At 64.7% G+C, this 22,534-nt stretch overlaps 3 protein-coding genes across 3 annotated transcripts; all 3 read right to left on the reverse strand.

Moving 5' to 3' along the window:
- Nucleotides 1-4,634: 4,634 nt before the first annotated feature.
- On the reverse strand, nt 4,635-7,484 carry TCF15 (transcription factor 15). Its single transcript, XM_038159380.1, has 2 exons — nt 6,874-7,484; nt 4,635-5,071 (listed from the first exon to the last, which is right to left on the reverse strand). Exons 1-2 carry the CDS (start codon nt 7,348-7,350, stop codon nt 4,997-4,999), a joined length of 552 nt encoding a protein of 183 aa, XP_038015308.1. The 5' UTR covers nt 7,351-7,484; the 3' UTR covers nt 4,635-4,996.
- A 6,530-nt stretch (nt 7,485-14,014) lies between these two features.
- SRXN1 (sulfiredoxin 1) lies at nt 14,015-15,220 on the reverse strand. The gene is made up of 2 exons (XM_038159368.1): nt 14,684-15,220; nt 14,015-14,516 (listed from the first exon to the last, which is right to left on the reverse strand). Exons 1-2 carry the CDS (start codon nt 15,203-15,205, stop codon nt 14,313-14,315), a joined length of 726 nt encoding a protein of 241 aa, XP_038015296.1. The 5' UTR covers nt 15,206-15,220; the 3' UTR covers nt 14,015-14,312.
- A 1,115-nt stretch (nt 15,221-16,335) lies between these two features.
- On the reverse strand, nt 16,336-21,430 carry SCRT2 (scratch family transcriptional repressor 2). Its single transcript, XM_038159369.1, is given in 3 exon segments — nt 16,336-19,067; nt 21,205-21,268; nt 21,270-21,430. Coding segments are annotated over 3 exon segments (831 nt in total). The 5' UTR covers nt 21,330-21,430; the 3' UTR covers nt 16,336-18,360.
- Nucleotides 21,431-22,534: the final 1,104 nt, after the last annotated feature.

Genomic DNA, 22,534 nt, shown 5'->3' on the forward strand with positions numbered 1-22,534 from the left:
ACACCTTCGCGGCGGCATTGACGTGGGCCGGAGCGGGAGAGCGGTGGGGTAGGTGGAGGGGAAGGGCTGGAGGTCCCCCCTGGGAGCACTCGGAGGATTTGCCGCTGATAAGGGCCCCCGTTGTGGGGAAATGGGCTCCCGGCGCGAGGCGCGGTGCCGAAGGCCTTCCCGTGAGCTGCTGCCCGCTGCTCACCTCTGCCCCACCTGCCCCGGCCTCCTGCCAGCCCCACGTTCCACACCACCCTGGCTCACCAAGCAGGGCAAGGGGCTCCCCAGGGCACAGGGGAGGATGGAGCCCTCCCAAGACCCCAGTTCAGATCCTGCAGGGTGAGGTCAAGCCCTGACACCCCCAAACCGGCTCCCTGGGGTGTCGCTGCCCTGTTCACCCCATTGGGGCCAGGGCAGGCAGGGGCAGCCCTGGGGGAGTGGGGATTGCTGGTGTGTGGGATGGCCACATTCTGGAGGGTTTAAGGCCATTCCTGCAGCATTGTTCCTGCCCCGAGCATCTGCAGGCGTTCCCTGCAGTGAGATCTTTTCCCATCCCCTCTCAGAGCCCCATCTCCAACCACAGCGCCTTTGATTGAGTGTGGGCCCTGCCGTGGGATCCCAGGGAGCCGGCACCACTGCAGGGCTTGTGCTGGGAAAGGGGCTGTGCAATGGAGACATCCTGGGACAGCCCCCTCCCTTGTCATCCCCTGCCACCCACTGCCAGCTGAAGGTGACGACCCCCCCGGGCCCTCTCCTGCCCAGCCACCCCAGCTGCAGAAATAGGATTTTATTTCCCATGAAGAGGTTTGGATTAAAATAACTTCCTGGCCCAGATCCCTTTTTTCTGATGTGCCTGGAGATGTTTGCCCACAGCCCTGCTGGGTATCCAAGCCTTGACCCTCCAGGCTGCTGTCCCCATGGTGGGGACATGCCTGTCCTCTGCCTGCCCTTCAGGGACGTATCCCTCTCCCAGCCATGCCCGGCCTCACTGACTCAGAGCCTCTGGCCCTGCTCACCTGCTGTCCACAGGCTGAGCTGAGCCCCCGGGGCCGCTGGCCGTGGGGCAGGGCACGGGGCCAGCCCTGCTCTGATTACCCCCAGCGTTTTTTCCTTTTTCTTCCTTAATTTACTGAGGGCTAAATCCAAATATTACAACTTCCCCTCCGCGCCGCTGGTTACGCAGGCGGCCCCGGCCGGGCATTGTCTTATTGTTTGCAGAGGGAAGCTCCAGCGGGAGATTAACCTGGCGTTCACCCCGCGCCACGGCCTCACACCCTGTCCCTGCTGCGGGGCCCGTGTCCCCAGGGACCGCAGCTGGCACGAGGTCCCAGCAGGGCGAGCGGCTCTGAGGGCTCCTGTGCATGGGGGGGACGTGGCGGGGGGGTGGCAGCCCTGCAGCAGTGCCCACTGCACCCCAGGGATATGTGGGACCTTGGGGCATTCTTGCTGTGCATCCCTTGTGACGGTGAGGATCTGGCAGGTATCTTGGGGGTCTCAGGAAGACCCTTTGCCCATTTTTTTCCCCAGGGGTCCTGGCAGGATGCTGGAGGGTCAGTACAGTCTGGGTCTGCTGGCATGGGGAGGCAGAGACTGCCCAGCACTCCCACCTGGAGCACCATCGTGCTGCCCCTTGGTCATCCCATCCCATCCCATCCCATCCCATCCCATCCCATCCCATCCCATCCCATCCCATCCCATCCCATCCCATCCCATCCCTCCCTGATCCTTCTCTCCACCCTGCCCTGGGCAGCAGAGATGTGTCACCCTTCTCCACTCAGTGCCATCTACACCTTGGGAGTCCCTTCCCAGTCCTTCGCCCCCATGTCCAACAGGGCTCGGAGTGACCTGTGACACTGAGTTGATGGCTGTCACTGTCACAGGGAGGATTCCCCAGGCAACCAGCCACTGAGCTTTGCTCCAGGATACACTGGAGTCCTTATCATGAGCCTCCACTCTGGGGGAAGCCCAGGGAGGGTCAGGCAGCACCCAAAGGACAAGGAATGAGTAGGGCTGAATCCTGGCCCCAAAATGTGTCTTTGTATCCTCTATCCCTGTCTGGCTCCTCTTGCTCCTCTGACTCAGACATGGTTTGACTCCACAGCCCCGTCCTGGGGGTGGTGAGTCGGGAAAGCAGTGCTGCCCACGGACTGCGGGCTCTGCCCGACCCCTCTGCCCTCTGTCCTCCCACACCCCGTGGCCAGACTGACCCTCCTGTGTCCCTGCTTGGCCATGGATCCCTTCCCAGCAGCCCTGGTGCACAGCAGTACCGGGGGCTATCAGCTCCTGGCCCCTGTCACTGGGGGTGAGCCCAGGCTGACCCCTGCCCGTGGCTCCAGCAGCTCCTGCCTGGCCAGAGCCAGCCTCGTCCGTCCCACCGGCAAGGCAGCTCCCGGCACCCGCGGGTGCAGCCCTGCTGCATTCCAGCCTGGCTGGCCAGCCTGCGGGGAGGCTGAAATATTTGGGAGGGGAATGGAGAAGGGAAAGGGGAAAAAAAAATAATAAAATAAAAATCTATAAAAAGAAAGTTTAAAAACACAAGTTTAAAAAAAAAAAAAATACCGGGCGCGGAGTGCAGCTGCGGTTCTGGTTCCAGTTCCCAGGTGATGTCAGGCCTGGAGCCTCTCCAGCCCTGGCCCCTCAGAGACGGTCTTTGTGGGTTCAGCACTGAGTGTTTTTCCTTCCTGAGACTCGGGGACACCTTCCTGTCTCAGAGAAAGCGGCCAAGAGCCTTTCCAAGGGTGTCCGCACGCAGGAAGGGGAGAGGATGGGAGGGGAGCGTGGCTGGGCTCCGTGCAGGGCTGCGGCTGCCGGGGAGCCGGCGCTGGCCGGCAGCGATCAGTGGCCACAGCACTCGCCCCACACGGGGCAAAGGGGCACCCGGCTCCCACCAGCCCGGCAGCTCTGAGTCACCGTTTCCCTCTCACGGTGCTGGGAGGGGCTGGAATGTACTGGGACCCACAGGCTTGTCACTGGGACATGCTGGGACCCGTGGCCCCAGTGCTGGGACACGCTGGGATCCATAGCCTCAGCAGTGGGACGGGCTGCAATCCACAACCCCAGCACTGGATGTTATTGGGTGCCCAGCTGCTGGACTAGCATATGCTGGGACCCAGGGCTGTTGCACTGGAGCTTGCCCTGGGGTCACTGTGCCATCCTTGGCACTGGGGTGTGCTGCTACCCATGGCCCTAGCACTGGGACATGCTGGATCACACAGCCTCAGCACTGGGATGTACTGGTGTGCATTGCCTTCATACTGGAGCTTTCTAGGGCCCCAGTCTCTGGCACTGGGACGTGCTGGATGCACAGCTCCTGTGCAGGGATTCGCTGGGGCTCATGGTCTTCACATTGGAGCTCGCTGAGGCTCCAGTTGCTGGCACTGGGACATCCTGGGACACTGGTGCGGAGCCCTGGGACATACTGGGACCTATACACTCATTGCTGGGACCTGCTGTGCCCCCAGCACTGGGACCACCAGCCCTTGCTGACCCCCTGGGGGCTCCAGAGCTGCTACTTCATGAGGACGGTCCCCTTTTATGTGCGGGTCGGGTTGTTTGCAGAGCACAGCATCCCCCACGGCCCCTGCCCCCCGATAAACCCGGGGGCAGGGATTCTGTGTCCTGGGCTGTTTGGAGAATCTCACGGCTGTTTATTGGGGTCTGGGACACATTAGCCACGCTGAGAACAAACCTCTCCCACCCACCCCGGTCCCTGCCTGGGACCAGCTCTCACAGCTGCACCGCGCTGTCAGCTCCATAAATCAAACCCGGGGGAGGGAGCCCGGGGCAGGCTCACCTCGGCGAGCAGGGGGCCAAGAGGTGCTGTGGGCTCCCAACAGAGCTCCTGCCTGGGGCAGGCTCCAGCGGGACCCTCAACATGCTCCCCCTGCTCCATGTTGGCTCCAGAACCTACGGAGATAGGGCAGCTCCAGTTCTGCAGCCCCCGGGGGGAGCCCCCAGCTGCCCCATCCACAGCTGCCTCTGCTCCGTGGGACACGCCGGCCCCTGGGAGCCGCCAGCCCCGGCACAGCACCATTCCCAGGCTCAGCTCTCTGCACCGCCCAGCCAGTCCAGCCCCCTCAAGCAGAATCCCATGTGGGGATCTGGCCTGGGAACCCCCCATGTCCCCACCTGACCCCGAGCAGGTGCTGCTGCCTGCAGCCCCACTGTACAAGGCTCTGCATGGTCATCGTGGTGGCAGTGGCAGTCACGGTGGGGACAGTCATTGTGCCGGTGGCAGCAGTGGTGATGGTGGCAGCCACAGTGGCAGTGACATCGTGCCAGTCACGATGTACCAGGTGGAGGGCAGGGCACAAAAGCAGTTACACCAACCCTGACCCACCACTCGGGCACGTGTGGCTGCAGCACGGGGCTGGCAGTGCCATCCCCATCCCATGGCATGGCACTGACCCCCTTGGGACTGCTGCAGCCTTTGTGGGGCTAAAGCTGTCATCCAGGCCTGGGGACACAGGGACAGAGTGTAAGACCTCACCCAGGGGTGTTACCCATGTGAATCCCACTGTGGCACAGGATGGGATGGTCACGCTGGTTCCAGCGGCACAGAGCAGCAGTGCAGGGCTGGGGGTCCAGAGCCATCCTGGGGACCCCCATCTCACCTCACACGGGGGTGACAGGCAGGCACCGGCCCATCAGAAAAATAAGGCTTTATTTTCCAAGCAGCTGCACGTGCACAACCAGCATCCCCAGGGCCACGACACTGTCCCCCCGGAGCGCCTCGACGCCGGCCGCACACAGGCCCCTTCCAGTCCAGCCCCGGGGCGCGGGGACCCCCCTTCCCGGCCCTGCCCCGCGTGGGCAGCCTCGGCCACGGGAGCGTCCTCCCGCCCCACTGCCGGCTCCAGGGCCAGTGTCGGTGTGGTGCCAGCCTGGGCTCGGCCGCTGCCACCCCAGGTGAGCAGCTCCCTCCCTCCCCGCTGCGGTCTCTGGGCTGGCGTGTGCGGGCTCCGTCTGCCTCTGCCGCCGTCTCAGGTGGGTGCTGCCGGAGCCCGGCTCATCTCCGCGACACTCGCAGGGGCGTCACCCCTCGCACCTTCAGGCAGTTGCCCCCGAGGTCCCTCCGACTGCCCTGCAGAGAGAGGAGGGAGAGCTGCAGGTACCACGGGGTGTCTGGGTGGGGGACGCCCTGCTCCTGCCCGCTGTCCACCACAGCGACTCCTCCATGGGGACCCAGTGTGAGATGGACAGTGGCTCGGGCATGGGGTGGCTCTGTGCTGCCTGGAGTGGACAGACAGACAGATGGGGCTGTGCCTGACAAGTGGTGGAGTGTGGGGCAGGGAGGTGGGTGCTGTGGTGCAGCCCTCCAAGGTGGGTCCCCCTTGGCCTTGTCCCCTGCAGGACACAGCCCCCGTGGCTGCTCAGCACCGCAGGGCTCAGACCTGTGGCAAGGGCCAGTGGCACCCCAGGACAGACACACCCCCAGACAGATCCACAGCCCGGACAGAGAGAGTCCAAACTGGGATGGGGAGACTCAGCTCTACCTCACGGTTTATGAGAACAACATCAGCCCAGTACTGCCCAGTATAACCCAGCACGGTCCAGATTTAGCCCAGAACATTCCAGTATAACTCAGCATGGATCAGCAGAGCCCAGTTCCAACCCAGCCTATTTCCAGCCTTGCACAGCCAAGCATGGTCCAGTACAGCCCATTTCCAGCCCATTTCCAGCGCAGTACAACCCATTTCCAGCCCGGCCCATTTCCAGCCCTGTACAGTCCCTTTCCAGCCTCAGGGCTGGGATGCAGAGCTGGATCCCAACCCAGCTGCCCCCACTGCCCTCCAGCAGGAGCTTCCCAGCCCCAGCGCCTCCACAGGGTCCCCTGAGGGATCCAGCACCGTGCCAGACCCCTGGCTCCAGCCCCAGGAAGCAGCCCAGAGGATCCCAGCTCTGCCAGGACCAGGGCTGGAGGACCCCAGGAGGGCTGGAGAGGCTGCTGAGGGGGGCAGCAGGAGCAGGGGAGCAATTAAAAATGGAGCAGCAAAATGTGAAAAAGCTCTGAGGACTGGAGTGTGACCCACGGGTCTGCTGCTTGGGGTCACACGTGGGACACCTTGAGGGTCTGTGGGGACAGTAGCAAGTACAGCAGCCCCTGCTCACAGCCCTGCCAAGGAATGTCCAAGAGGTTGGGCAGCTTCCAGCCCCTCACCCTGCACCCCATATCCTGCACAGCTATTCCTGGGTCAAGCACACCCTGCATGGGCAGCAGGGTGGGCTCACCACAGGAAAGGTGTCCCTTGAGCCACAGGGTGCTGAGGGGAATCAGCTGCGTGGGCAGGACGGGGGTGCTCTGCCATGGCCCAGCTCAGCTGTGTGGGAGCTGTGCCAGTGCTGCCAGCAGAGCCTGCATGGGATCACTGGATGGGGAGCTCGGTCTGGGCCCCCTCGGGAGGTGTCTGCTGGGCTCTTCCTGTCCTCATCACATCACTGCTGCAGCAGGCCTGCTGCAGTGCTGCTGGGCTGGCAGGGGTGGGTATGGAGATGGGGATGAGGATGGGGATGGGGATGGAGAAGAGGTCAGCCAGCGAACTCTAAGCCCCCCTGGGACAACCAGTGCTGCCAGCTCCGGGGTGACTGTTTAACCCCTGAGACCTCCCAGCCCGGATGGACGTGGGGGAGCAGCCCAGCCCTCTGACGTGAGCAGGAGCTGTAGGCGTGTGGCTACAAGCAGGATTTGGCCAGGAGCAGCCAAAACCTCCAGTGGGAGCTGGAGCCAGGAGCTGTGGTTCTCACCGAGCCATGCCAAGTCTCCTGCCCCACTCAGCCCAGGCAGGGTCTGCTGCCCCCCATCCCTTGGGGACATGCTGAGCCTCCTGCCCCACTCAGGCCAGTAAGGGGAGGAAGAACCCTAACCCACCCCAGAGCCCCGCTCACCCCTTTCCGCTGGTTGCTGAGGCAGAAGGTGCAGATGCTGCGGGGCTGTTTGCTGTCCAGGTCGCCCTTGGCGCCATAGATGGCACTGAAGCAGGGCTGCCCGTCCTCGCAGCCCTCGCCCAGCAGCAGCACGTTGGCCAGGTGCGAGATGTAGCTGGAGGCCAGGCGGAGGGTCTCGATCTTGGACAGCTTCCGATCCACGGGCTCGGTGGGGATGAGGGTCCGCAGGGCGGTGAAGGCCGTGTTGACGCTCTGGGTCCGGTCCCGCTCCCGCGCGTTCGCCGCCTGCCTCTGCTTCACCATCACCATCGGCCCCGGCTTGCGCGGCAGCTTGCGGCGAGCCTCGGCGCCCTCGCAGCAGCCGAACGACTGGTCCGACGTGTCGCTCTCGCTGCGGTTCTCCTCGTCCTCCGAGAGCATGCTGAGGTCGGGGTAGAGCACGCGGGCGGCCACGGGGCGCAGCATGGTGAAGGCCATGGCGGGGTGCCCGCCCGCACCCCCGGCCCCGCTGGGGGCACCCCCCGGGCTGCGGGGAGCCTTCCCCCGCCGGCACAGCTGCGACGGCGGCTCCGGACGCCTTCCCGCTGCTGCTCCGCCGCGGCAGCTGAGCAGGGCTGGGACGACCGTCTGCAGGGGGAATCGGGATTTATACGGCCGGGGAGGGGCTGGCTCCGGAGCCCACCCCCAGCCGGCCCCCCGAGCTCCGGCCAGCGGCCGGTGGCCAGCGGCCAGCGTCCTCACCCCAGCCCTGAGAGCCAGGGCTGGCTCTGGCCGCTGGCCTGGCCCCACTCCGGCACGCTGGCCTGGCTGCGGGCACCTCGACCCCAGGTCATGCCCACGGAGGTAACTGAGCCGCGGCAGTGCCGGGGCCACTGTCCGACGAGTGCTCCCTGTGCCGCGGCCTCTGGCACCTGCAGAGCGATGTCACACGCAGTCAGCACACTGGCAGCGTGTCCCCAGCCCCTGCCTGGCTGTCCCTTGCCAGCCCTGGGTCCGGCACAGGGTGGCATGAGATGAACCTGGGGCACAGGAGCTGGGATGGGGAAGGCAACCAGGAGTGCATGGCACTGGTGCAGCGCCGGGGGTGTTTATCAGAGTAATGCCAGTGGGGGACATGCTGCTGCCCACACCCTGCCATGCCCCCCCGGGACAGGGTCTGTGCCCAGGAGGATGCCCGGAGCAGTCAGGAGCAGCAAGGGCAGGCAGCCCCGCAGGGATGCACTCCTTGCTCCTCTGCTCCCGGGGCCTGCTCACCATGGGAGGTGACAGGGAGGCATGGAGAGGCACGGGCAGCACTGCCGGCAGCGCTGCCAGGAGCATTTCCTCCCGCCCAGGAGGAAGGTGTGTGCCGGCAGTGGAAACACGGAGTCTTTTCCTGAGAGGGGAGCGATGAGCTGGCAGCAGCGGGAATCACCGGTGTCCTGGGAAGGGCTGGGGGTGCTCCCCAGCCTGACCTTTGCTCCTTGTCATTCCTTGGCACTCAACACCACAGACTATGGCCCGGCTCCTCCCCACCAGAGGGGTCCCACTCTGCCTTCAACCCCCCCAGCCCTGAGCCCAACCCTCCCGGGAGCAGGCAGGGGGTAGCCAGCTGAACCAAGCAGGCAGGAGGCTTCCTGCCTGCCTTCCTCCCCTTCTTCCTCCTCCACGATGCTCCAGGCATGATGCAGGTCAAGCGGCAAAAACATGTGGAGGGCAGGACCCGGCTCCTGGCGGATCCCCCAGGGCTGCTGGGGATGGGGCTGGGAGACTTGGCATGCCAGCTGCAGTCCCCACTGTCCAGCAGCTCCACAGCCAGAGAGGGATGCTGGGGGAAATCTTGGAGGCTTGCCAGGGCTGAGACAGTGGCCATGGAATGCAGCTGGGATATCACTAACACCCCAGTGAGGTGGTTAGTGGGGTGCCCTGGGGCCCATGGAATGGGGTGGCATCATTTTCCTCAGTGCCCCGTGGGCAAAAGCCTGTGGTTGCAGGACTGCAGCTTGTGGTATGGCTCCTGGGGTCTGGGTCCCCCCATGGGCTCTCCTAGTGCTTCCAGGGCTTGTGGCTGCTGGACCATGACAGGGGCAGCTGTGCTGCCTGGCACAGGCACCACCTCACTGCCTGCCATCCTGCTGGCTGGGAGCAAACGGCCCCTCTGCCCCCTACAGGGCACAGGCAGCCCCCGGCCGGCGGGACCCCCTGCCCTGTTTTCCTTCACCATTTGTCTGCCTGTGCAGAGCCTGTAAATCACTCAGTGGGGGGCAGAGAGATGGGCTGGGGGCTGGTGGTCTTGCTGGGGCTGGGGACATGTAGGGCTGCACCAAGGGCCAGGGGTCCCACTGGAGCGGGGGACGTGCAGGGCTGAGCAAGAGGACAGGGATCCTCCTGGGGGTGAGGATGGACAGGGGTCTGCACTGGCAGCTCACACCATGCATCAGCCCCCATGAGGGACCCTGACCTTCTTCGGTAGCATTTACCCAAGTGCAGACCCCCACAAAAGGGTACGTGCAGGCAGTGCCGGGGCAAACTGGGGATGGGCAGGCCCTTGGCGTGACAGGCAGGGAACAGGCAGGTGCCTGTACAGAGAGAGGAACCCCCACTCTGCCCCCCTCTCACCCCAGAGTCTTGCTGAGCCGTGGCTGGGGGTCCACAGCAGCCCCTGGCCCTGACAGGTGGTAAGACGGATGGCAGGGGCTGTGTACTCAGCTGCACGTCCCACACATGGCCACCAGCTGACAGGGACAGGCCGGGGGGGTCACCCAGTCCCCACAGCCAGCCAAACTGCCCCAGGGCTTTTCTGGGGGGCACGGCCACGTGTGGGGTGCTGGTGGCCTGTGGCAGGGCACGGGCAGGGAAGGAGCAGCAGACAGGAGATGGCTCAGTGTGGCGTGGGGACAGCGCTCGTGTGTGCACACGAGAGTGTGCAGGGGTGTGCAGCTGCACTCGTCTGTACATCCAAGCACGCATGGATGTGTGCACAGCGTGTGCACAGGGATATACATGAGTAGGAGGCTGTGTGCACGTGTTTGTGCAGTTGCACATGGATGTGTGCCTGTGGGTGCCACGTAAACCCTGAATGCCACCACCTCCTGCTGCGGTGACACCTCCATGCTGGCGCAGACATGTGCATGTGTGACCACCGCCTCGCCAGATGCTGCACACAGAAGGATGGATGGACAGGAGCTGTCATCCCTGGCTGGGAGAGCAGCAGGAGCCATGGGAAGCCGGGAATGCTGCCGGCTCCCTGACTGTCCAGCTGCCTGCGGATGCTGTGGCTGCGGGGCAGGAGGACGTGTGGCAGCAGCTGGGTGTTGCTGTGCTGCCTGGTGGGCGTCTGGTACAGGACATGAGCCCCTGTGCCTGGCCCCCAGAGCTGAGGGCACCAGGCAGTGGCTCAGGCATTCAAGGGACTCCGCATGGGACATAGAGCAGGGAGGGGACATGGCCTGAGCGTGGGGTTGCAGCCCTGACTCCAGTCCAGCCAGGCATCTCCTGCTTGGCGGGCATTGTGGGGTCAGGGTGCTGTCTCTGCTGCCAGGGAAATGCCCCCTGCCCCCCCACACCAGGGAGTGTTTATCTTCGAGGTGATACTTAAGTGTAAGAAAATAAACAGGGAGCAGATGGGGCAGGGGCCAGGGCTGCCCCCGGCCCCACGGGAACGCTCCAGCCCTGCTGGGAAAACACCACGGCCAGCGAGGCAAATGGATTCCAGACCCGCAGCAGTGCTGGAACATGTGGCCACCAGGACACTGGGCCTGACCCTGCTGAGCCCTGGTGAAGCAGTGCTGGACTGATCCATTCAACTCCACCCTACCCTATCTCATCCCATCCCATCCCATCCCATCCCATCCCATCCCATCCCATCCCATCCCATCCCATCCCATCCCATCCCACCCTGTCCTATCATGTCCCATCCTATCCCATCACATCCTACCCCATCCCATCCTACTCAGTGCCCCGAGTCCACAGCCCCATACCAGACCTTGGCCCTGGGGGATGTCCAGGACTGGCCCCTCTGCCCGTGGCTCCCCAGTTTCAGGGTGCTCAGGCCAGTGAGGCCTCAGGCCTGGGAGCTGCCCCGTCCCAAATGCACAGTCCTGTCCAGCTGGGCACACTCAGCGTCCGAGTCCAGCTGAGCCCAGGGAGGCAGGGGTCTCATCCCAGGGGAGTCTATCCCTGCTCCCCAACACTGGGATGCCACAGATGGCAAATCTGGGAGCCCCCAGAGCCCCTGGAGCCCCCTGGGTGGAGAGGAGCAGTGAGTGCCATGGGGACTGGGCATTGTGAAACATTTGGGGGAACAGGAGAGTTTCCCCATTTTCCTGGATGGTGACCTGGTGGGTCCCCAGGCAGTGTGGGAAGCACCGGGCCCCCCCTGCCCCCTGGGCTGTACCTGCGGGCTGGGGCTGCTGGTCTGGAAGGCATTACACGCCTGTCGCGCGGGGAAGTCTGTCCCAGTTCCGGAGCTGGGACCCCCCCCCCCACCCGGCCCGGGCTGGGGGGAGCCCACAAAGAGCCTTTGTTCCTGCCCTGGAACGAATGGATTGGAGGCAGCCGGATCGGCTGTCAGCCGGCGACACCAGAGACCCCGCGGGTCAGGCAGAGGGAAGGGGGACAGGTGGAGGACGGGTAGATGGAGGCAATGCAGGGCTCTGCAGAGATCCGTTCCTGTGCCAGCCAGGGGGTTGTGGCACCAGCAGCCCCGGCTGGGAACCAGCTCCTGCTGCCCACACCCATGGATGCACCAGTCAGCCCTGGAGATGCTCACACGGCACCTTGGACACAGCTCCAGTGCCAGGGAGCCCTGGGAGTGATGCCAGGACACCCCGGGACCTGCACGGACCTTTGGCACTGTTTGCAGGGGATGGTAAGCTGGAAAAGCAGATCCTGCAGCAGGCTTCCCAGCTGGAAGAAGCCCCCATGGCTTGCAGGAGTTGCAGGATCTGGGCAGCCTTTGTTCATTCCCACTTTGTGCAATTCCCAGTTCTGCTGAGCTGCCTCTTATCCAAGGGATGAGGGGCACAAGCCCGGGAGAGCAGGGCAAACAGCATTCATGTGAGATGCCCAGCAGTGGGGGCACACAGGATATGGGCAGACATCAGTCCCTGCCATGGGACACCCGTTTGGGGACGCTCTGGAAATGTCCACATTGCCCCAGGAGCTGCCGCAGGAGCTGCTGCCTCCTCCCTCCACCCCCCGCTCTCTAACAAGAGGAAACTTTTTAGCACGCCACAATTCTGAGGAGAAATTTATGGCCCATCAGGGAGCCGCGGGCCAGGGCTGCTCTCCGTGAGTGCTTGCAGGGCTTCCTCCCGGCACGCAGCTGCTTTCATGCGGCACATGCAGCTCTGCCGCGCCGGAGTCTCCTCCCGTGCCTTCCCCTCACCCAGTACCCCCAGCCCACCCTGCTCTTCCTCCCCAGAGGATGCTGCGGAAACGTGCAGGCAGCGGGAAATTGTGCCCTGTACGATGCCAGCACTGCCAGCTCCTGCCATGCAGATGACCCGGCCACGCCCTCCTCTCCCAGCCCGTTTCTGCCCTAGGGGAACAGGATCCGTTCAGGGAGGAGCGTGGCTGATGGGGCAGAAGTGTCCGGCCGCAGTTCCCGTCCCAGTCCTTCTGCTGACTCACGGCGTGGTGAGTGAGTCAGTGGCCTTTCCCCTCCCTGGATGGAGGCTCTTGACTTAGAGGGATGCTGGGATGCCCAAGGGATGCTCGAGGAGTTTTTTCCAGGCTGCACGTGGGGTGACGACGTGATGCTTGCAGAAATGACAGCATCCCGGCGTGGCAGGACCACATGAGTCCCCACAGCTGGGCCAGAGCTGACCCTGAATTCAGCTCCATGGCAGGGCGGGCTGGCAGAACATTGTCCTGTCACAGCATCCATCGCCCAGCACAGCATCCATTCCCTCGCAGAACATCCATCTCCTTGCACAGCGTCTGTCCTTGTTCTGTGTGCCCACAGCCGCTGCTCTTGCTGGTGCCAGGCCACCATGCTGTGCCATGCTGTGCCATGCTGTGCCATGCTGGACCACTGCATCCCTGCTCCTGACCTCAGCCCCCTCTAGCACCATGCCAAGGAGCTGCAGGGGTTTTGATCATCTTTATTCCAGGTGCAGTAGCAGTTGTCCCCATCACAGGATTTTGGAGATGTCCCCCACGGAGACTGGGACCACTGGTGAGCCCAGAGTCGCTGAGGGAAGGCTGGGGACTGGCCGTGCCAGGTCGGCCGTGTCTCTTCCCTGTGTCCTGATTCTGTTGTGTCCCAGTTCGCCTGTACCCCTTCCTGGTTCAGCTGTGCCCCGAATGAGCTGTGACTTGTCCCACTTCCAGAGTGCTCCGGTTCAGCCATTCCCGCTTGAGCCATGCCCCGGTTAAGCCCATTCCATGCCGGTTCAGCTATTCCCGGTTGAGCCATGCCCCGGTTTAGCCTGTTCCATCACGGTTCAGCTATTCCCGATTGCGCCGTGCTCCCGTTCATCCCACCCCAACTGGTTCATCTTGTCCCGGTTCATCCTGCTCTGGTTCATCCCATCCCATCCTGTCCCGGTTCATCCCATCCCGGTTCATCCCTTCCCGGTTCATTCCTTCCCAGTTCATCCCGTCCCGTCCCGGTTCATCCCGTCCCATCCTGTCCCGGTTCATCCTGTCCCAGTTCATCCCGTCCCGTCCCGCCCTGGTTCATCCCTTCCCGGTTCATGCCGTCCCGGTTCATCCCTTCCCGGTCCATCCCGTCCCGTCCCGTCCCGGTTCATCCCGTCCCGCCCCGGTTCATCCCTTCCCGGTCCATCCCTTCCCTGTTCTTCCCTTCCCGCTCCATCCCTTCCCGGTCCATCCCGTCCCGTCCCGTCCCGTCCCGGTCCATCCCTTCCCGGTTCATCCCTTCCCGGTTCATCCCTTCCCAGTCCATCCCGTCCCTTCCCGGTCCATCCCTTCCCGGTCCATCCCGTCCTGTCCCGGTTCATCCCTTCCCGGTCCATCCCTTCCCGGTCCATCCCTTCCCGGTCCATCCCTTCCCTGTCCATCCCGTCCCGGTCCATCCCGTCCTTTCCCGGTCCATCCCTTCCCGGTCCATCCCTTCCCGGTCCATCCCTTCCCGGTCCATCCCGTCCCTTCCCGGTTCATCCCTTCCCGGTCCATCCCTTCCCGGTCTATCCCGTCCCGGTCCATCCCTTCCCGGTCTATCCCGTCCCGGTCCGCGCGGTGGCTCCGCGCAGCGCGGCGCAATAGCGCCACCTGCCGGCCCCGCCGGGCGCCTCCCGGTACCGGTGAGAGGCCGACCCATCCGGCTGCCGGGACCGCGGGACCCTCCGAGTCTGGGCACCCTGACCCCTCCCACCTGGAGGGACCATGGGGACTCCCCAGGGCTGGGGACGCCGACCACATCCTCATCGAGGGCTCTCGGGTGGGAACCAACAGGGATAGAAGGGGCTGCTGGGCATCCTCGGGGTGCTGGGCTAGCGCAGGTGAGGCGTGGAGGAGCCCAGGTAGGTACGGAGGTCGCTGAGGGTGGAGGGGATGATCTTGGCGGGGATGGTCTCCCGGCGGAGTGCCTGGTGGGCAGCATAGCGGTGGCAGCCCCCGAAGGAGTAGAAGTAATCGCCGCCCTCACTGCCTTTGATCCAGAGCACGTCGATGGGGGGCACCCGCTCGGGATCCTCCTGGGAAGGGGAAGAGACATCCCGGAGCAACACAGCCCGGCGCCCCCATCCTCCCCTGACACCCCCGCCCGGGCTGTGCCGGGGCTTGGCTGCTGACAGCTTCCCCCGCGGTGCTCTGTGAACGGGTGCAGGAGGGGCTGCCTCTGCATCCCGGGGGCTGTGCTCACCTGCAGGGTCTCCATCAGGCTCTGCACCTTTCCCGGCTCCAGCTCTGCCGGGATGGGCCGGATGAGGACCCGCATGGGCACGTTGTGCACGGCCGAGATGTGCTGGGTATGGATGCTCCTGTCTTCGGCCTCTGCCATGGCTGTGGCTGCCGGCCGGCCTTGGCTCTCCTCTGTCGTGCTCAGCCGAGCCCTCCGCTCTGCCCCGAGCAGTGCAGCACCCAGCCGTACCCCTCTACTTCCTCCTTGCCCGGCCATCGTCATCGTCACGGCCTCCGCCCCACCGTTTTGCAGAGTCACAGTGAAGGGGCAGGACAGACTTCCGGGCCGGGTGCCAGAGCCGGCTGGCCCGCTGCCTGCTCCGGAGAGCCTGCGGTCAGGGCTGCCCTCGGCTCCTCCTTCCCCTGGGACACCCACGGGCACGCGGCAGCTGAGCCCCCACCGTGTGTGCTGGGGATCCCTGTCCTGCCCCCTCCCCTGGGGGTCTCGGGTCCCACCTGGCCCGGCCGGGGCATTGAGGATCATCCTGAGGCTGAGTTGGGATATGCCCCCCACCTGCCTGGCTGTACCAGGTACATGTCCCCAACCCAGAGCCCCCTCCCTGCTGCGCTGACACCTACGGGGTCCACGGCAAGGAAGATGAGGCATGAAACAAGTGCAGAGCTGAGCAGTGATGCTGGGATGCTCCACAGCTGGGCAGGCACCAAAGAACTTCAGCCCTGAGTCTTTCTAGGTCATTTCTTCAGACCAGTGCCCCAAACAGGGAGAGGCTCCTGGGAGGAACTGGGTCTCCCACCCCTCTGGCTGCTGCAACCGGGACACCCTGAATCCACAGCAGGGACTCGACGACAGGGGATGGCTGCTCCCAGTGCCCTCACCCTGGCTCCCTGATGTCACGGAGAGTCCTCAGCCCCAGAGCTGACTTGGAAGCATGCAGATTGATGGTCAGGGATGGTTTTGTGAGGCTCTGGAATTAGTTTCTTGCCAGGTGAATCTGTTAATGACTTTGCGGGTGAAAGATTGCCCTGATGTCACTGGGAGCCCAGGGCTCAGCTAGGTCTGTGCTGGCAAGCTGGATGCTAAAAACAATTTGCCTTCCCCCACTGGCACCCGTATCTGGGAAAGGATGAGGAAAGAGGGGTGGGGAGCAGGAATGGGCAGGGAGCCTGTCTGCCCCTGGGAGCAGGGCCTCTACTGGGATGTCGCCACCGGCGAGTTCAAATAAAATTTGCTCCCAGAATCCTCCCCATCCCGCTCAGCGGCGCCCCGGGGGTGCGTGAGCATTACCGGCGCCCTTCCCGGGCTGCCCGCCGGGCTGCGCGCCCGCTGCCGGCGTTTCACACGCCGCTTTACTTCCAGGTCAGCGCCCTGCCGCGCTCCCAGCCCCCGGCGCTCTCACGAGCAGGGTGGCATCGTAACCCCTCCTTGTCGCAGCAGGGCTTGTCTGGCTGCTGCCCGCTGGCCGAAGGGCTGGCAGGGCCCCGTGGAATGCTCTGGGCGCCTCAGCCGCCCGTTCCCAACGGGCTGCCGGGACACGTCCCCTCTATTTGGGGCAGTTCTCTCCAGGGTGCTCCAGCCCAGGAGTGGGATGGGCAGGGTGGCGGCTCGCGTGCCACCACCCACCACCGCTGACACAAACGCCTCAAGACACATGGTTAGTGGCAGAAATCCCTTTTATATCCCTGAATTGCATTACAAGTAATACTGCGGGTGGCCGGATCTCAGTAGACTTGTCATACTGGGGCTGGCGAGTACAAAACCTGGCAGAAAAAATCTATCATGCACGGAAAATTATTGCTGTAGTATCTGCTATTTACAGGAGAGAGGGGCAGCAGCGCAGTGCTCCAAGCCTGCCGGCCTCAGGACACCGTGCCCCGCGGAACGGCGCCGGCATCGTGGGGAAAACCCGGCGGGGCGCCTGCGTGGCCAGGGCGATGCTCATCCCCTCCGTGGGGTGCGGACGTGTGGTCACCGCGCCACGGCAGCGAGGACCATGACAGGGACACCCCCACTCAACCCGTGACCAACACAGGCACCGAGGCAGCGGGAGGAAGACGGTGCAGGGAGGGAAGACGGCGCAGGAAGACGGTGTGGGGGTGCGCGAGTGCGGCCCCGCGGGGTGCCGGGCTGAGTCCCGCAGTGCTGGGGACCGGCACACGGTGATGGGGTGGTGGCAGCTCGCGGCCCGAGGTAGGAAGCGGAGGCGTGGGTCGGGCCCCGCTCCGGAATGCCGTGCGCGGCGCTCGCTCCGGGGCCGGTGCGGGGCGCTCCGCCGGGAGGTTGCATAGAGTGGCTGGTTTGTCCCCGCTGGGCTGGCGCGGGGCACGGAGCAAAGCAGGAGCCCGTGGAAGCGAGGAAGACAAATGAGAAGGGCTTCGCCTTTGTGGGAGGCTTGCAGGACGTGCAGCCTGGGCTGCCGGGCCAGCTCGTGCCCTCCTGCCTCCGTGCCCGCCACACAGTCCGCTCTGGGGGTCCTGTCCCCGTCCGTGTCACCGTGGCTGTGTCCTGGGCACGGCAGTTCTGCTGCAGCTCTGCCACCTCCTGCGAGCCAGCGCTGGCATGGCCCGGTCAGTCTTGACAAATAAATAGTGAAAAGCATAAGTTATAAATAATATAAATAAGAACATTTAAATAGACTCACCCAAACTTTACAGCTACTCTGACCCCCTCCTCCTGAGTGCAGGTGAGGGGCAATGGCGAGGGAGCCGGGAGCCGGCTGGAAAAGGGGCTGGGGACACATGGGGGGGTGGTTGGGGGTTTGGGTACTACCTGCCCCAGGGCTGGGTCTCCAGCCCAGCTGCCAGCCCAGCCCTTTGCATGGTGAGGGGGGCTGCACCTGCCTGGGGGGGCTATTCCCCATCACCGTGGCAGGGGCCAGTTGTGCCTGGCCAGGCCGAGAGCCGGGAGCCAAAGGAGGTCGTGTCCTGTGGATCTCTGCTGGAAGCCCCTGGCTCCTCCCTTGGCTCTTCCCCTGACTCCAGGGCTGCGGATCTGCAGTGCCAGGGTGAACGCTGTGCCACGGGGCAGAGAGGCAGCCGGGTGCCCTGTGTGGTGGGCTGCAGGGACCCGAGGCTCCAAGGGTGACTGGCAGCCCTGCCCTCTGTCAGCCGCAGTGGCCATCAGTCCTGCCAGCTGGCAGTGACACCAGCCCATGGTCTCATCAAGATTAGGGTCAAGGGGAGGGTGTGCTCCTAGTGGGGAGCAGAAAAGTGTCTTTTCTCCCCCGGGATCCCCCGGGAGGAGAAGCAGCAGCTCTAAATAAATAATAGTAATAAATTAAATAAATAGAGGTGAAAGTCACAAGCTAGGGGAGGAAAGTCTCTCCTGGGTCAGGAAGAGGTCCCCAGGTGAGTCCCCGCAGAGAGACCTGCCTGGCTGCGGGGGGGCTCTGGGACCCAGGGGAAAGGAGCTGGGTCCCACTATGGGGGACCCCCTTCCCAGAGAGCAGATGGGGAGTGAGTCTGTGGGGATGTGTCCTCCAGTCTGAGCACAGCAACAAACCAGCTGGCTGCAGCTGCAGGAGTGCTGGCACAGGGACTGGGACCAGGATGGGACGGGGATGGGGACAGGATGGGATGTATAGGAGAATAGGGATCAGTATGGGATGAGATGGGGACGGGGATGGGGATTGGATAGAAGGATGAGGTTGGGAATGGGGATGTGCCACAGGGCTTGGGGGGCTAGTTCCCTATTGCACAGCTGTGTTCGGAGCCCTTGAAGCAGGCGGACTCGTAGTGCTTGTTGAGGTACGACTTGAGGGCGAAGGTCTTCTCGCACTGCTTGCACTTGTAGTGCTTGAAGGCGGAGTGGGTCTGCATGTGGGCGCGCAGGTTGGAGCGGTCGGCGAAGGCTTTCCCGCAGTGGGAGCAGCCGAACGGCTTCTCCCCGGTGTGGGACCGCATGTGGCCCTGCAGCAGCCAGGGCCGGCTGAAGGCTTTGCCGCACACGTCGCACTTGTGCTTGAGGTTGTGGGTGAGGACGTGCATGGCCAGGGCGGGCATGGAGACGTACGCCTTGCCGCAGGTGGGGCATTTCCTCGCCATCTTGCTGTCCAGGCTGCGGTGGGTCTGCTTGTGCCGGCTGAGGTTGGAGGAGGTGGCGTAGGTCTTGCCGCACTCGGGGCAGGAGTGGCGGTGGCTGCCACGGCGCTGGCTCTCGCTGCGCCGGCGCGACCGCCCGTCCGTGATGAAGAAGGCATCCATGGAATAGCTGTCTGTCACTGCCGCCTCCCCATTGAAGTAGCGGGCGGAAAAGCTGGACTGGGGGCTCTCGGGATCGCTGTACTCCTCCTGGCCCGGTGCGTAGGCTGGGTCTGGTGGCGGCGGTGGCAGGCCTTGCTTCTTGTCAGTTTCATAGCTGGCTGGCGCCAGGCAGTGCTGGAGGTACCCTGTGGGGACAACACAGTGGGGTCATTGTCCCTCCAGAGCAGCCTCACCAGGGACAGGAAAAAGCCACAAGATAAAATTTCCCATAGAAGGTGCAGAACCAGGGCTGTCCCCCCTAAACTGGTTCCTGTCCCTGCTGAGCCTTTGAGCACCAGAGCTGCATTGTCCTGCCCTGGCTCCTGTCTGCATCTGTCAGCAGGATGGGTCCCATCCCGCAGGGCTGCCTGAGATGAGAACTGGGGATGGAGCTGCAGAACATCCAGCTGCGCCTGCCCCGGCTGCGGGCTGCCCCCAGGGGCTATTAGCTGCCAGACAGCTGTCGGTGCCGGGAGCTCATTGTTCACCGGGGCCGTGCCGGTAATGAGCTACGCTCCGTGGGCAGCCGGGATGAGGGGGAAGAGGCTGCTCCAGGTTCCCCTTCCTCAGCAAAGTGGCTGGGAAAGCCCCCCACCTCTCTGCTGGCCCTGCAGCGCCTATTCCCTGGAGATGGGACAGCACCAGGAGAGCAGCAGCACCGGGTCCCTGGCCTCCTGCCTAACTGAACCACCCGCAGCCCCCCAGATGTGGAACCAGGGTCGGGTACCACTCCACTGGCGTCACACACATGTGACATTGGTGCAAGTCTGCTCGTGACTTGCTCCGTATGTGGGTCTCCCAACGTGTGTCAGAGCCGGCGCTGCGCTGGCATCCCAGTCCCTCTGTGCTGCCACACAAAGGTCACGGCAGGAGCAGCAGTGCGGCCCTATTCCCATGAAGCCAGAAGTCCTGGGGATGTACTGGCACCCCAGATCGGTCCCAGGAATCCCCTGCCTTGTGCACACTGGTCCTTGCAAGCTGCTTCAGAGGCCTCATCCCCACTGAGAGTGGCACAGGGGCTATCGGGGGCCTGGGGTCAGTGCACAGCTGGGCTGACCCATGCCCACCATGGGGCAGCAGGGACATCCCACCACAGCTGCAGCTGAGCATCCCCTAAATCCACACAGACTCTGGCAGCACCCACGGACCCCTTGGCAAGCAGCTGCTGCCGTTTGTCCCGTGGTGGCCGGGGTGCTACTGTGGGGAGGGGGCTGTGGGGCAGGGGCAGAGCCGGGCCCCCCCGTCCCCCGCGCCGTGCTGACAGCGCGGGCTGTGCAGAAAGCGCTCTGCTCAGCAATTTCTCACGCTGCCTCCGAGCATGCAGCAAGGTTATTTCCAGGAGAGCAGCGTCGGCAGCTTCTGCCCAGCTGCAGCACATCCCTCCCCCACCGGCTCCTGCTTGATAGGGGGGAGCAGAGGACCCCCAGGCCAGACAGGCTTTGTACCCCGGCCCCTGGCAGGGAAAGCCCACCAAGGGCTGGGGAGCACTAGAAAAGGGGGGACAGGCGCCGCAGCGGCTGGGCGATGTTAGCTTGTGCGTGGATCAGGCCCATTCCCGCATCCAGCTCTGTTTCCCAATCCACAAGCAGCCAGGACTCCCCAGCCTACGCAACAGAGCCCCCGACCCCCGGCCAGCCCCTCTTTCTGGGCAGGTGCCTGGGCTGCCCCGTTGTGGGGCTGTGCCAAGCCCGGGGAACTCCGAGCCCACCCCAGTGTTCCCCCGCAGGACGGGATTCCAAAAACCACGACCGCCCCAAGTCCAGCCTTTTGCACCTCTCCCGCTGCTGGGGTACCCCCTAGTGTCCCCCCCGAATCCCCGTGCCCCGGACGGCGCCGGCCCCCCCCGCGCTCCCAGGGGGGCTCGGGGCACCGCTGCGAACAATGAAACCCTCCGGCACGGCGAGGCTGCCGCCCCCCGCCGCCCCCCGCCGCCCCCGCAGACCGGTTGCTTCTTACCCCCCCAACTCGTCGTGGGAAGGAGCCCACCTCGGTGTCCCGCGGGCGGGGGGCACTCGGGGCTGCCCACGGGGCTGACGCTGTCACGCAGGGGACGTTTCCCCAAGGACCAACTTCGGCAGCGGCCGGTGGCCCCGGAGCCGGGGACGAGACGACGGCGGGGGATGACACACCCCACCCCGCACCCCTCGCCCGCCGCGGGACACAACGCGGGGACCCCCTCCCGTCCTGCCCCGCGTCCCCCCCGCGTCTCCTTCCCGGTGCCCCGCCGGGCGCACAGACAATAGAGGCGGGGGGGCCCCTCCGGACCCCCGGCCCCGCACTCACCATCGCCGGCGGCGGGGCCGGGCAGCGTGTAGGGGGGCTCCAGGGGGGCGTAGGGGGGCGCAGGGGGCCCCGGCGGCTGGGAACGCCTCCGCTTTCAGCTTCTTCACCAGGAAGGAGCGGGGCATGGCGGGGCCGGGCAGCGCTGGACACCTCCGGTACCGGCACCGGCCCCGGCCCCCGCACCGGCCCCGGCCCCCCCCGCCCCGGCCCCGGCGCTCGGCCCCGGCGGTGCGCACGGAGAGGCGCGGGGAGGCGAGTGCGAGGGGCGGGGAGGCGGCAGGGCGGCGAGGAGGAGGAGGAGGAGGAGGAGGAAGAGAAGGAGGTGGGGAAGAGGGGGAGGAGGAGGAGGAAGGCAGGCGGTTCGGGGGGGGAGGGGGCCGCTTCGCCCGGCCGCGCCCGGAGCCCCCCCAGAGCCCCCCGAGCCGCCGGTAGCGCGGGGTGTCCCGGGCATCACGACACTGTGGGGTCCCTGGTCCCTCCCCCTGGTTCCTCCCCCCACCCCGGCCACGGACAATGGGGACACAGGGGGACGGGGGGAGACGGGGGGGGGGGGGGGGGCACATGCCTCTGCCTCCCACCGCCTTTGTCTCCCTGCCGCCAGTCCCCGGGGCCAGGGAAGGACGGGTCTGCCGGGCAGGAGTCCTCATCCCCATCCCTGTCCCCATCCATGTCCCCTGCCCCATTGCTGTCCCCTGTCCCTTGTCTTGTCTCCATCTCTGTCCCTGTTCCTGCTTCTTGTCCCTTTCTCCTTCCCTTGTCCTTGCTCCCTGTTCCTATCCCTGTTCCCGGTTCTCATTCCCATCCATCTTCCCTATTCTCATCTCTGCCCACAGACCCTTCCCACTGACCTCTTCCTCTTTCCCTTCTCCTTCCCCTGTACCTTTTTCTCTGTCCTCAACCCTTTCCCCTCTTTCCTGCTCTCATCTCAGTCCCACCTCTCTCTTGTCCCCATCCCTGCTCACTGTTCCCATCCCTCTTTTCCCACCTTCTCTCCCCTTCCCCTGTCCCTGTCCCACTCCCAGTCCCCAGGAAGCACCGTGACCTTCGGAGCCACAACAATAGCTGGGCTCGTGGCAGTTCATTGTTCCCGGCCAGAGCCCCCACTCTTACTCCCCCCTCGTCTCACTGGAGCCCCCACTCCCACCCCCCTCCTCTCTGCGCTCCGCTGCAGGCAGCTGCTGCTCCGGGGCTGCCTTTCCTGCAGTTGTGCCATCTGAAGGCCGGAGTTGTGCCATCTGAGGGCCAATGGGTGACACAGGGACCTGACTGGCAGCTGGCCGTGCTCTCCCTGAGCCTTGTGCAATGCCCGGAGTGTTGCAGCACTTAATAA

The sequence above is a fragment of the Motacilla alba genome, chromosome 20 (genome assembly GCF_015832195.1).
Source record: "Motacilla alba alba isolate MOTALB_02 chromosome 20, Motacilla_alba_V1.0_pri, whole genome shotgun sequence".
Classification (NCBI taxonomy): domain Eukaryota; kingdom Metazoa; phylum Chordata; class Aves; order Passeriformes; family Motacillidae; genus Motacilla; species Motacilla alba.

Excerpts from the sequence above, each read along its gene's own strand:
- TCF15 (XM_038159380.1), bottom strand. The coding sequence starts at position 7,350 with ATGGCCTTCACCATGCTGCGCCCCGTGGCCGCCCGCGTGCTCTACCCC. Across the intron at positions 5,072-6,873 it reads TCAGCAACCAGCGGAAAGGG|GGCAGTCGGAGGGACCTCGG; the intron begins GTGAGCGGGGCT and ends CTCTCTCTGCAG.
- SRXN1 (XM_038159368.1), bottom strand. The coding sequence starts at position 15,205 with ATGATCCTCAATGCCCCGGCCGGGCCAGGTGGGACCCGAGACCCCCAG. Across the intron at positions 14,517-14,683 it reads GCCTGATGGAGACCCTGCAG|GAGGATCCCGAGCGGGTGCC; the intron begins GTGAGCACAGCC and ends TCCCCTTCCCAG.